The 14,649-nt window shown below is 37.7% G+C and overlaps 1 protein-coding gene across 3 annotated transcripts in view; it reads right to left on the bottom strand.

Moving 5' to 3' along the window:
- Positions 1-7,725, bottom strand: part of nau (nautilus) — a 30,773-nt gene extending 23,048 nt beyond the window's left edge. Inside the window, exons 1-2 of one of the 3 annotated variants that reach the window (XM_067350058.1) lie at positions 6,260-7,725; positions 1,821-2,151 (exon numbers count right to left, since the gene is read on the bottom strand). In XM_067350058.1, the coding sequence (XP_067206159.1) occupies positions 1,821-2,151; positions 6,260-6,528 (600 nt within the window). In that variant the 5' untranslated portion in view covers positions 6,529-7,725. The remainder of the gene's footprint in view (positions 1-1,820; positions 2,152-6,259) is intronic. The other 2 variants (XM_012374526.2, XM_012374518.2) reach the window with 2 other exon arrangements.
- Between the last annotated feature and the right edge of the window lie 6,924 nt (positions 7,726-14,649).

Here is a 14,649-nt window from a genome sequence, read left to right as displayed (position 1 = left end):
TTTATCATTTGAATAATCATTCAAAGCGGCGCTTAGCTGACGATCACTTCGCGTACTAAGATGTTTTCCTTCCGTCAGCGCACTCTCTTTGAGGTTGTTTGCTTCGAAAACACGATTCGCGCGTGCCATGCTTTAAGTAATTATGAACAGACCAGCCAAAACAGCAGCGCGTATATTCAGTAAATACGAGAAATATGATACCTATAAATGCACGTTACCATTGATGTTACTATTCTCCAAATAAGATGTACTCATAATGTCGGAAAATTTAGATTGAGAAATTAAACTTATAATCAATGTAATATAATTTTATACCATTAAAAAACAATCAAATTTATTATGGTTTTTTTCGTGGATTAATAGCACTTCAAAGTTTTTAAAGAACTTTATTTATACTTTTCATAACAAATAGCACTTTTTTATAGCAAAATAGTTTTTTTAGAAATGTGCAACTTTCATTACACTTGTTGCAAAAATAATATAAGAGACGTATTTACGAAATTGAAAAGAATAGTTCTATGATGGATAACGCTTGACAATTAGTTAAAACCTCATAAAAATAGCGTGAAAGGGAATACTGCAATCGAGAGGCGTCGTTCACTCAAAAAAATATTTCGCTGATGTAGCTAGATTTCTAGATATCGCAACAAGAATGTATCGCTATTTTTCGTATCTGTGAAAACATTGTTTGTCACATATAGAATTTATAGCAGTAATGTTCTAGCAATAGCTTCTGAAAAATTTAGGTACCATTGCTAAATGTTATTCATTGCATGATCTAACACGTGATTGATCTTATATAGATAGGCGCTTTAGAGAAACTTTCTTTTTAAAGTTCACAAACAATACAGATATATATTCTGTTTCTGTCATCTAAACTGATTAAGTAATTACATATGCAATATCACAACAATTGCTAATCATTTATCTGTTTTAGTTAATTTTTTACACCTAGAAAATTTTAGCTATTATTGCAAGATCATTTTTTTGAGTGTTTTGTTCACACGTTAATAATATCTAGATTAAAGAAAGATCTTGTTTAAATCAAGCGAAAGGATATTGCACGCAAAGTGGGGTACGGCGATCGGAGTGGTCCGAGACGCGACATTTTCTTAACGATAATGGGGCGGAAGAAAGGCCTTGTTTAGACTAGCGACGATTCACGCGAAAGGATATTGCGTAAGGTGGAGTACTGCGATCGGAGTGGTCCGAAGTCCTTCATTTTCTTCATGATAACACCACTAGCGGGGCGGAAAGTGGGGTTCTGTTTAGATGAAACGACGATTCTTGCGAAAGGATAGTGGGATATTGCAGCTCGAGTGGCTAGAGACGCATCATTTTCTCAACATCGCCAGTAGAGTGGGGTAGAAGGAGGTCCTGCTTAGATTAAGCGATGAAAGGATAGTGAGACGTCTTCTACTCGAGTGGTTCAAGAGAGAGAGAGAGATGCGCTGCTGTCTTAACAAGGCCCATAAAACAGAGTAGATGAGAGGTCTTGTTAGACAAAGCGCGATGATTTACGTAAATAATTTAGCACATCTACCGTCGCAGTTTGAGTAATTCAAAATGCATTTTATGACAACGCCAACAGAGTAGAAAGTAAGTTTTATTAAAATAGAACACGACATTGTGTGACGTAAAAAAATCTATTAAAAATATCTTTGAAAAAAAGGTATATTTTAGATTATCGCATATTATCAATTCTTCTATAAATAAAATACAAAGTAAAAAAAAAAACAAATCTGCTTTATTTCTTACAAACATTATAGAATGTGCAAATTATGTGTGTTTTATTTCAGTGTTAATAAATCAGCACTAACCTTTCTTAAGCGTCGTCTTTCGCGCAAAGTCGCAGCCTTCCTTCGATCGACGGTGACTGTTTTCTTCTTGCAGGCCTTGCATGCCCACAGAAGACACCTGCGCGGTCCATGCGGCGAGCCAGCATCCAAAACGTGTGGATGCGGCACGTGCTCGATCGACTCGCTTTCGTTCGCTTCATTCGTCTCATTGGTCTCATTGATTTCGTTGGTTTCATTGGTCTCGTGGGCCTCGTCGGCATCTGCGGAACCGGACTCGAGGTCCGCCGAAGCATCCGCCGATATCACTGACGACGCATCGTCCGAATCGAGAGTGTATCGAGACTGCGACCTGCTAACATTTTATGCCCATCGTAATTGATAGGGAAACATTAAAAAAAATAATAATAATGTTTCATTTTGATCGTACATTAAAAATTGTACAGTAATCTTTTATTTCAGCCGTACAATATCATGAAGAAGACCATTAGCACACGGGGAAAATTTTATATAAAAAATTACTGCGATACGGCAGTAGCCGCGAACCATAAGAGGAATTATAAATTTAAATACACTGTAGCCATTATATGAAAAACATGGTAAAAATCTTTATAATTCTTTTATGATCCGCGGCTACTGCCATACATAAGTAATTTTTGATATAAAATTTTCTCCGTGCATTTTACTTTCGGGCTTTAAGAGCCATAATTTGGTACCACAATATTCAAATTACATCCTTTTTGAATTCTATTAAGAAATTCAGTATTTATATGCAAATTAGTCTTCATTATTTCACACAAATATATAGAAAAATAAATAAATGTCGTAATAAACGAAGGGTCCAGAGGAAAAGTGGATCAAATCCATTTTTGTTAATTGTTAGAAAATTAATTCTAAAGTTAAAATACAAATTAAAATGAGATTATATATATTCCCTGCTCTCAATTATTAATCAATAATCAATTTAAATACAAGACTAATGAGAGCATGAGCTAGTTATTGTTGCTCGTTTATTACATTTGATTAAACAGTGTACAAACGTTTCGGCCTATAAGATATGGCCATCTTCAGTGTACAATTAATATTAAACTATTTATATATATTAACTAATTATATATTTCACAAGGTGGATGGTCTATGACGATTTCAACACAATTAATAATATAATATAATTAACAATTTGGACAGAACATGGAGGATGCTTGTTAGTGTTATATATCACCAATTGTTTTCTTTTGTAATTACGAAAATTATAATTTTGATACGTCCGCAATAGAGTTACACACATAGAAGAAAGACACGGACAATTAAGATATGAGCACGCAAGCACAACTTAATATCGTTCTTGCTTCAATTTCATGTGTCATTATTAGCGTTCAGTTTAAAATTAATTGTACACTGAAGATGGCCGTATCTCATAGGCCGAAACGTTTGTACACTGTTTAATCAAATGTAATAAACGAGCAACAATAACTAGCTCATGCTCTTATTAGCCTTGTGTCTAAAGTTAAAGTTGTTCTAATTGTGTGCAACATGTACACTGTTTTTCATAAGTTCTTTTAATTTTAACAATTATTTGCAATCACTTTTAAATCATTCAGTGAAAACTGTTTAGTTTTTTCCAATTTATACATAAATTTAAGAAAGGACGTGGTTCATTTTTCTTCTAAACCCCTCAAAATAACGAAAATGTATGAAATGAGATCCGACCGTGAAAGAGACATTGCAAGCAATGTATTTTGCGATTAATAATATATTTATTGAAATAAGAACTCAATCACAATTCAAATTAAAAAAGAATTAAGGAGAAGAAAGCATTCATAATATTAAAAAAATATTTGCGATACTTTTTTCGACTTTTGACAACTCGTAAAAATTTGGAGCAATTCGTAATAATTCACAGGATTTTTGCTCACGATGGTGATTCGCTGTTTTGATGAGACATTGACGCTTGTTTGCATAATCTTCCATTGTATACACATAAACACATAATTCTACATAATCTTTAGAAGATTGTTTGCGCAACAATCACCTCAACAGTTTTACAAAGAAAGAAAAGTAAACATGATACAACATGAATTTTGGGATCTCACAATCGACGATTCCTATATAAATATTTTTAATTTTTAACGACAAAAAATTTTTAACAACAAAGATTAGAGAGAGAATTTATAAATATAATAAAATGGAATGTTTTTATTTCTATCAGTGCTGCGTATACAAAAAGATAGAACGACACCATTATTATTAATTTCATATTTTCTAAATAATAATCCTTGTATTGATTTATTCAGTGCATCGAATTCTGATTAACTAAAAATAGATGTTTCTTAAAAGGTCCTTTTCAATATTAAAACCAATAAATGCAATTTCCTATATTCTCTCATATGATTCAGCGTCCATAACGGAGAATACATCGCCGTTACTTTTCACACGGCGTACACATTTCGACGCAATGTAACACTTGTCCTTACGTACGTATATACCGCGATATAAATTCCGCGGTACGTCGTCTCATGCGGAAGAGACGTTGTTGCGTCGACACGTGCTGCGCGTAAGAACCGCGTGACGTATGTACCAGACGCTGAAAGACCCGGCATAGGTATTTAGCGAGTGAACGGATTCGTGGATTCTTGCCTTAATCATCCTTTAGTTATCGCCGTCGGACGGCAGTTAATAATGGATGCAGGCGCGTAAGTTCGTCAGGAGGCGGTTTCCGCGATTGGACACGTTCCAGGTGGTCTCGCGAAAGCGTATTTTCTCGCCGTGAAGAGACGTTTTCCCGCTCCTCCCCCACCTCATCGTGAGAGGACGGGTGTAGAGAAACACGATGAACGAAGTGAAAATGGTTTAATGCGCGGTAAAACCGTCGTCGAGTTTTCACTCGAGATAACGATTCTCGTCTGCGGCTCTTCGATTCGGCCACCACAAGCGTGTCGTTGAAATACGTGTTATTGCGAGAGAAGAGTCGAGAGAAAACAAAAGAATCAATGGGGAAAGAAAATCCGAAGAGATCGGATAACATAGTATAAAATAAAAAATGATATAATTTTCAATCCTTGTGTCAATCGCAAAAGTACTTGAGCAATTTTTTACACGTTTTCTATGTTTCCTTTTTTGAAATAGTTGTAGCAACTTAATATTTAAAATCTTAATTAATTTATGTAATAATAATAATTTAACAATAAGAAATAATATTTATATATAATAAAAGAAATATATTTTTACGTCAAACATATAAGCAAAATTTATTGTGCAATTTATAGTTACTTATAATTACCATTTACTGCAGTAATAATGCTATTATATATTGGTTTATAACAGCATATTGCAGCTTTTGCTTCAGCAGTAAATCAGTTTTCGTTGGATAAATTCGATTTAGTCCGAGAAAATTCAATAACATGTCAATACTATCAAGTAGAACCACGAGACGTAAAAGAAATACATAGAAAGTTTCAAGAAGATAGATCTTGATGCGCGATACGATATACGAAATGTAGAAATCTAAAAACAAAACTATCATACAAGTGTGATACGTAGCGTAAGCAGAAAATCAAGACAAGTAATCTCATTTGCATAAAGATGAATCGAATATATCGTATGAAAATTTTAGACCTTTATCATGATAATTTGACAAGAATTTGTAAAAGCTTGTATCGTTTTTGTTATGTGTGAATCGCTCAATCCAACGAAACATCTTTACAACTTTGAACTCTAATAATGTAACAATAAGACAGCAGATAATAGGAACAACGACGGATCAAATAGGAACGAATCCAACTCGATCGCGTGAATTTCAATCACGCGTCGAATTCCGCACAAAAAAAAAAGATATTGAAAAAATGAGGCTGAAGAATGTCGAGAAAATAATCAATCTTGCCACGTGGCGTATCTCACGAATGAAAAGCAATTAGTCATGTTTTCTGAAGTATCTATCAGCAGCTGTAGAGCATTCAAGTACTAATTCATCAAGTGTCGTTTCTCTTATAAAAGCCCGATATTTCAGAAAAGAAAAAAGTATTAAATGTTGTCGAGCATATGTATTGAGCATATGTATCGAGCATATGTATTGAGTACACCAGTCTTATTCTAGAAATGCGCTATATATAACTCCGCTTAGCCAGCATCTTTAAAATGCTACAATGCTAACTTATGCAAACTTTTTATCTAGTATATTTATTACGAAGGTAAGTCAGAAAAAATAAGGTAAGTCCGATAATTTCTGACTTACCCCAGTATATTCCGATGACAAAATAAACTTGAAGAAATTCGATTTTGTGTTGTAATATTTATTAGAATTTATAACGTACTTTGCACACAGCGTAAACTGAAGTTTTCTTATTTCTTTCTTTTTTTTTATAGATTTTGTTTCAGCGCGGTAATGCAAGCGATGGCTCTCGCAAATCCTATTCAAATCCATCAAGTAGCATGAAAAAAGGTAATGTGAATAAATAAAATCTCACCTGCGGTCGTTGCGATAATTCAAAGAGCCGGCCGACACCAAAGCGTTGTTCGCGCTGATAATCCTTGCTCGATCGTCCGCGTCCCTCCTGGGAACGTATCCCTGCAGGTACTCCGATTCCGTCGGCGTGTAGACGCGCCGATATCGATGAGGATGAGGGTGATGATGGTGATGGTGATGATGATGCAAGTGATGACGGTAGCCGTCGTAGGGCGACCTCGTAACCGCTTCGTAAGCGTAGGGCACCGCGTCCGTCACGAGAGTCATCATTTCACGCGAGATTCGTCGGACGGTCTCGCCAATCACTGTACTCGATCACTTGAGACAGCTCTCGAGGCACACCGATCGTCCACGTGTTCGCGCTCGCTCATCACGGGCGAAGTTACGGGCGGTTTTTCGGATTGTTTCCGGCGAGAGAAAGAGATTGCGCGCAATTCAGTTGAATTTCCTTTTAAGTAACATCACCCGCGTCTCGATCACTGGATCCTTCACCAAACAACCACTTATACCCGGTTCGTTCACTTCTATTTAACTATCAGAAGGTATGATCTCTTGAAATTGTAATACCGACTGTAAGACAGAGTAATCAGCTAATCTAAAAGTAAAATTAAACGACTCGCTATCTGTCACAAAATCGCGACAGCGCTTTTAATTTACTTTTCCCTCCTTTTCGGAAGAATGATGAATCACTAGTCGCGCTGAAAGTACGGATGCACTCGATAGTCGGTATTAACTCTTCCTCAACTTCTTTATTAGCTTTGCAGTTCTTTCTTGACCAATTCCGTCGAAAGGTGCGGACTCTTCCGCTCTGATTCGCTAAAACTGTCAAGATTCCTCCCTTGATCGTTGTTTAAGTTACTCAATTTAATTTACCGTTCTCCGTGTTTCTTTTTCTTTTCACTGCGCGACGATTATTGCATATCTGCCACAGTATGTCGAACACATACGCGTTAATTGATCGACATTCCGCACTCTTCGATCACCGAAAAGAAGTACTTCGTGTGATATCGCGAGACTCGCGGGAATCTTAAGCGGCCGATTTCGCCGTTTTCGCCAGCGAATGAAATCCTACGAGCTTTTCGCGCGCTTCATCCGAGCCGGTCGTCGGACCGGATGCGACGCAGATCCGTAAACCTTGTAGTCGGAGATCAGAGTGAAGACTTTGAACATCGTCGGGCGTGTAGTATCGGTCCCACCGCCACATGGCATCTCCTAACGCGCGCGCGAGTGCGTCGTTAAGCTCGCGCGCTCACGTTCACACTCGCTCGCCCGTCGAAAGATGTGTCGGAATATTTTACGCGTTACATGTGTCGTTCGCGGTCACACCCCGGTTGACTATTTTTAAGAACACCCGACCAATCGCGACCGACGGGAATCGTCTTCGGACCCGCCGTCGCTCCGCCTTCGAGCTGTCATAGATGCATGAGTTTGGCAAGGACTCATCATGGGGTGTGGTTTAATCATTAATAAGAGTTAGATTCGTCGAACGAGTTTGCAGCCGGTGGCGAGTCGCAGACGAGCGACATCGCCTATTAAGCTCGGGGGCTTAAATCAACGCCAGTAGCACGGCGCTTCGAAAGCATAACAACACGAATGAAGTGCTAATCGACCGAAATTATTATCATAAATATTAGCTGGCATTAACTGAAATTTAACTTGTTCTCCTTCCACTAATTCTTTCCCAAAGAAAACAGACAATCATTTGTCGTGTTACCATTAACTAATATTTTTTATTCGCTAAAAATAAAATAGAAATAAAGGGATAGGCTGTAAGTTTCCTCGATGCAAAAATTGTGAAAGAAATGTAACTCAAGTTCTAAAACTGCAGTTCTAAATCTTTAAAATCTTAAAAATTGGAAAACAAATATCGAAGATGAGAAAAGTTTAGTTGAAAAAATATTGATGCCATCATATAATGTTCTGAAAACGAGAGTATACTTCTACCTGATTTTTTTTTATAAAACTAATAAACCGCGAGGTAAAAAAACTTCCTTCTAATTACTAGCAGCAAAAGTTTTGAATCGATCATTCTGCGATTTAACTGCTTGTACGTAATTTATCCGTTGATAGTTTCTGCGGATATCGAAGCTTGCCAGCACTTTTAAGTGTTTTCAACTACCGAAGCGTAACAATTTACAGTCAGATGCTAACAAAAAGAGATGTTCATTACGGTGTGTCGTGGTTTTTGACAGATATTCCAATACGCGTTCGATAGTCGATCCGATTTGCGGTCTGACTGGAGAACGGGACTTGCAGTCCGCGGAGCTACGTATGTATACGATATAGGACACCTATATAGATAGTTATCGATTCGCCGCTAGTTACGCAGATACGTAAACTTTATGTAAATCTAGCGCCGTCTGTCACATTTTATGCTCCGCTTTCACGGAATTAAAATAGACTATTGAGCGTCGAATAAAATCTAAAATTACCCTGGCAGCAATCCAGACAAACGGAGATAGAAAACGGGGTAAAGTTTTAGCCTACCGACACATTTCGCCGAATACCGATCGCCATAATAATTGCTCGTACGCGAGAAAAAACATGCGGAAACGAAAGCGTTAGACCGTTCTTGTTCTCACGGCGGAGCAACGAACGTCGAATCACGAGCCGTGCCTTGTGCAAGATTCACGCTCAGAGTCCTGTAACTCTCAAGACACTGTCGATTGTAATTGTAACAAAACAAGCAGCAGGAGCGTTTTGAACAAAGAGTGTTTTAAGAATTGTCAAGTGTCACAAAGAAAGCACAGATACTTTGACCAATTGTCGCCATTTTTAATTCTTCCAATTAATTTAAATTGTTCACAGCAAAGGTTGAATATTGAATCGTGAAATCTTATTCCAAACATACATTCAAGTTTAATCACGAATCACAGGAAAAACGTATAGAATAAACATTCCAGTATTCGAAGAATATTTAAACTCATTGAATATGCATAAATTTAATAATAATAGTAGCTATGTATTGTGATCGATCCTCAATTTGAAATTTTGCTGAAGCAAAAAATCTTTTAAAAATAAACAAACAATTTTTTTATCTATTTGCATTAACTCTTGCGAAAGTTTTTCACAGTTTTAATTGCTTATGTAAAGCTTAAAAGCTATCGATATCAATTGACGTCTATAAAGTTTGTTGAAAAAAAAAAATGTTCTCGGATTAAATGATGGAGAAAGTGTTGGCGCGATATTTGCTAGAGCTGTAGATCACGCTCTGAAAACTGCACAAAGTTAAGTGCATTATCGCGCATCGATAACGGAGATCGCTCCATAAAGAAAAGCTTCGGCACTGCCAATAGCCGTCATGACGCCTACATTCGCGAACATGAACTCCTATTAAAATCCCATCGGCGTAATTCCACTATCTGTAGTCTCGGTACCTGTCAGAGGGGACAAGGCCAATTATCGCTAAAAGCGGTCATTATCGGACGATGTTAGAAGTCTCTGAGATGAGCGCCGGTCCCATTCCCCGTTGCGTCGTCGTTCATCGCCCCGAGCGATGCCACGCGCATCTCGGGACGTGAAGATGCGCGTCCCCGCAAACAACCGGGCGCAAAAGCGCTGGCTCGGACTTCATTTTTCATTCGCCGTCGCAATGTCCGGTGCATACAGCGAGGACCTACATGAGCTCGCGCATTCCCGCATGCTGTACACGCAACGAGCGCGCCCGCACACAGACATAGCATACATATGCATATATACGCAGGAATTGAGCGCGCACTCGCAAACACGGGGTGGTCCTCCCTTTTGCACCCCATCGTGGAAGCTCGGAGCGGTTCGGATGTGCTCGTCTCGCGAGGTCGGGAGGAAGAGAGAGCGGGAGGATCGCGGGAGAGCGCAAAGAGTACAACCCTGAGGAGCGAGACGCAAAACAGGTCACTCTCGCCTCCTTTCAGGATTCGGCCGGCTGGGATACCTACATCTGCCAAAGTTCACGGGAGGGCAATGCCTCGCCCACTTTTACGGGAGCATCACCGGAGCTGTGTCTTAACCCTTTGCGCTAAGCGTCTCACCTTTTTGCAGTTGGATTTTTGTTTTTCTTTTTTTTTCAACCAATTTTCTAGCATCTTTGAAAGTTCGCAAAGCGAACAAGTAAGTGAAAAAGGTCAGTAAATTTTTGTTAGTAAGTAAAGAATCAATAGAAATGATGAAAATCAGAAAAACCAGAACTTTTGTGGAAAATATGTTTTTCTAGTATTTCTGTTGCGACATCGAAACAATCGCAAATATTTAGAAATATATTCAAGAAATCTTCAAAGTATTTTCTACGTATTTCTAAAATTTGTCTGTTCATCATTCTCACAAAATTTTTGTTCTATCATCGTAAAACATCTTCTCTTTCACAATGTTCCTTAAACGATCAATTCATTTTTAATGAAAAAACTTACTTCCTTACATTTTGGCATTTTAAATCAGTCATTTTTAATTAATTAAAAATATCAAACTTTGTTGAACTTGACGTTTACGAACAACTTACGGAAAAATTGGTCGAGAAAATTAGTTGATTAAAAAATATATGCTGGAAGGGACATCACAGCAGAGAGGATTAACAGACTGCCTCGTTGGCAAAGCGACGTTCCAATGTCCTTTCATCCTGCGGTGTGGCGCGTCGCGTCGTATCTTCGATGTAATTCGATGTGACTTCCAGCCGTCTTGAATTCTCTTCGGTGTGTATCGGTCGGAGCGTTACCTAGATGCCACGGATGATTCCAGCGTTCGAAGCCCGAGGACGTTGCGACGATGTGACGTGTCGACGCGATGTCGTGCAGGTCTCTCCCGATTCCCATCCAGGATAATCTCATAATCACGCAAGTGTCCGTTCTCCGTCGATCAGCATAAGTGCGATATTGTCTCGACACTCATTGATTATCTAAAGTTGTCTTTGTGGGATGATGTTCTTAACAGGAGTGATAAATAACATTACCAAGCTATAAGAATTGAAGGGTGATCAAGATAACGCGATAAACGGGAAAGAAAAATTTGCTTCTTCGAAAATCGATGATACATCCATAATTCTTAAATATTATGCGATTAATAAAACAATCACGAAAATAATAAGAACAAGTGCAACGTTTCCGATCATTGCTTCCACTTCGGATTGTTTTTCAATAGTGTTATTCATCGGCCACGAAGCCTAAATACAAGATCTTAATTTAATCAAACTTGTATTTTCCAAGATTTATGAAAAGTGCAAAATGATTTAGTATTATACAATTAAATTTATGATATTTGCAGCAGACCTATTTTACAGATCGCTCTGGGTAGTCATCTGCAACTAATCTAGCAATGATTATGCAAGCGCTCGTTCTAACCAGAATAATTTTAACGTCAACCCGAGGCAAATTATACGTACATATATTATTATAAATAGAAGATTCTAATTTAATCTAATATATATCGCGCAATTATTTTTAATATTTATAGGATTTGTTTAACAACAATTAATATCATGTAATTAAACATATGACACTGATATCTTTTAAGCCTAATAAATAGCAAAAATCAACGTTTATAAAAATTGCAAAATATGATATTAAAGTTATAATTTTATACTATAAAAGTTCCTTAACACCTTTACACAATACATATTTTTGCAATGTAGATAATTTTGCAATAGTTTTATTTTGTTTAGTACAGAAAAGAGCAGCCAAGCGGTGCTCTGTTTTTTTTCGACGCAGCACGATAATCATGTGTACCGTCTAGTATCGCCAAAATCCGGACTTTTACGAGGTGTTAAATCTCTGCTTCTCATTGTTAAAAATTTCACGAAATTACTTACATTACGAAAATATATCTTACTTTACTCCGTGCAACGTACATACATGCACACAGATATTAATGATCTATAATACATATCATTTTTGATAATTTTACGAGAATGTTTCAGACAATTAAGAGTCACATAATGTTCACATAATAAAATTAATCAATGAAGTAAAACTACATCCTTAGATTTTTTCAAGATTTTTTTCAATTTGAAACCTTTTGTTTGAGATAAGATCAGACTCGTACTTGTGTGAAAATTAGGATATACGTATCGTGCACAACGCAAAACTTCCTGATGTTTGCTTGATATTCCGTTCAATCGAGTTCTGAATCTCTATATGTCGTCATTGACGCGTGTAATAAGCTCTCTCTTCTCTCTCTCTCTCTCTCTCTCTCCACCCAAATCGAGCTTAATCTGTTATACGAGGCACATCACGCAAGTTGTATTGGAACACGTTTAGGCGCCTTATTCGTTTCAAATAAGCAGTATATACTGAATTCGTTTGTTTTAATACAATATAATTTTGTATAATTACTTTTTTATCGATTTGTTATAATTTTTTCATTAAATTTCTGCCATATATTACATGTCTTATCGAGTTAAAGCCATTTTGTATTCGTCATTTGTGCGGATAAAAGCAATGAATCTTTTATGTATGTTTTCTCATGGAATTATAGTACAAGATAACCAATCCAGATATCGAAAGTCCCTGTTATCTTTTCACGGAATAATCCTTTACACATTTTTAAAAAACAGTCTTATAAATTGACTAAAGAAGAGTCACTTTTCTTTTTTTGGAAATCTACAAATCACATGGTGGGGGACAATTTGTCTTTGTTCCCGTGCGAGGATCCCGCGCCATTTTCCGGCAGCCGGGACGAGCTTTTATTGTCGCTTGTACTTAAATGCCGACACAGCGGTATCACGAAACGTGCCCGCGTTCCATTAGGCTTTACAACCTTCCAGTAATAAAACCGAGAAACGTTTTTCTCGGCTGAGAAAAAGACGACAGCTGATCGGTGGAGTGCCGGTGCGTGTCACCGCTCCCCCTTCCGAGCTTTCGAAGTGCATCGCACGTTTTGGAGAGAACGCGCATCTAATCCCGCCGGGGATATCGGGGATATAGTCCCTCAGGACTGAAGAGATCCCCCGTACGTGCTTCGACGCCTATACGATATTTCGTAAAACGGGAAACGCGTCCCATCTGGTAGGACAAAGTTCGCATAGTAGCCAGAAGTCGGTCGGATCATCCAATAACAGATTACAAATTCCCTTGACTCTCGACGCGTAGAACTTTATTTGTATCGCCACGAGTCAGCGTTTTTCTTCCAGGGGAAGAATTAGACTTCCGAATATCATCCCCTTTTTATAGAATCCTTATATATAGAACTTGCGGAGAAAAGAAGCGAAGAAGCAAACCGAAAATCAAATATTTGTTACCGCAACGTAAAAGAAACGAAGCTAATAAAGTTCAAAGGCAACTTCGAATTACAAATGCTATGGCTTGAAACGTAGGCCTCGTTTATTTATATCATCATGATTCATATTTTTCTTTTTTTTTTTTTTCGAAACCAACATGTCGAAAATATTAATGCAGGAAAAATAGTGATTCAAATGTGTTTCATTACTCCAACAATTAATCTAATAAAATCAATTATAGTCTCCAAAAACATATTATACAATTTTTATTGAAATAGCAATTTCACTCTTTTGTTAAAATAAAGGCAGGAATTACACGGTGTTTTAAAATGCGTGAACATTTTTTGAGATATTAAAAAAACGAAAAATTCGATGATAACATGGGCAGTTTAATTAAAAATTTACAGCAAATTAATTGAAAGCTATTATAAATTAAGCTTTCTAATATAAATTTTTAAAATTTTATTTTGAAAGAATATTAGTAAACAGAATTTTAAGGAAAAAATTACGTAAAAAACACTTTTAATATCTAAAATCGAAGAATCTATTTGGAATTTATCAGAAATCCATCATCAAAATTCGATATGGTAAAAATACAACAGTCTGTTCGTTGAAAGCGCATGGCATTTATTTATCATTGTAATGAAACATTGCATAATCGAGCATGTTTGCAGACCACTGGTGCAGAATTATCGCGTCTATCGTTCGCAAATTTGTGACAAACCAGTGTATTGAGCGATGTTTAAGAGTTTGTTGCAACAAGACAAGTAACGAGGACGAGTAACGTGTGGAGAAAATTTAGCTATCCAACGTAAGGTTGAAAGCGCAGAGAAATAACGGGGAAGAAGACGGACAGAGATCAAGAGCGGAATGAAGCTGATAGACGAAGCGGAGAGTAAGAGCGGTCGTCCGGAGAGAGGCTGGGGAAAACAGAAGAAGAACTTTCGTCGGAGGGTGGTTTGCTCGCGATGGAGAGGACAGAGAGGGCGGCGATGAAGGATTCGAAGAATGAGAAAACGGGGGGAAGAACGGGGTTGGCGCGGAAGGGAGAGAGAGAGAGAAGAATGGAGCCAAAGGTTGCGGGACGCGCAGCTGTGAGAGAAGAGCGGAACAGACAGAGAGGGGGAGAGGGAGGGCGAGGGAGAGAGAGAGAGAGATCGACACAGTGTGGAGGGCGGAGGACAGCGGCGGAACTGGGGTGGAACAGG

This window comes from Linepithema humile, chromosome 2, assembly GCF_040581485.1.
Source record: "Linepithema humile isolate Giens D197 chromosome 2, Lhum_UNIL_v1.0, whole genome shotgun sequence".
Taxonomy (NCBI): Eukaryota; Metazoa; Arthropoda; class Insecta; order Hymenoptera; family Formicidae; genus Linepithema; species Linepithema humile.
This window is presented reverse-complemented; position numbering and strand designations above follow the sequence as displayed.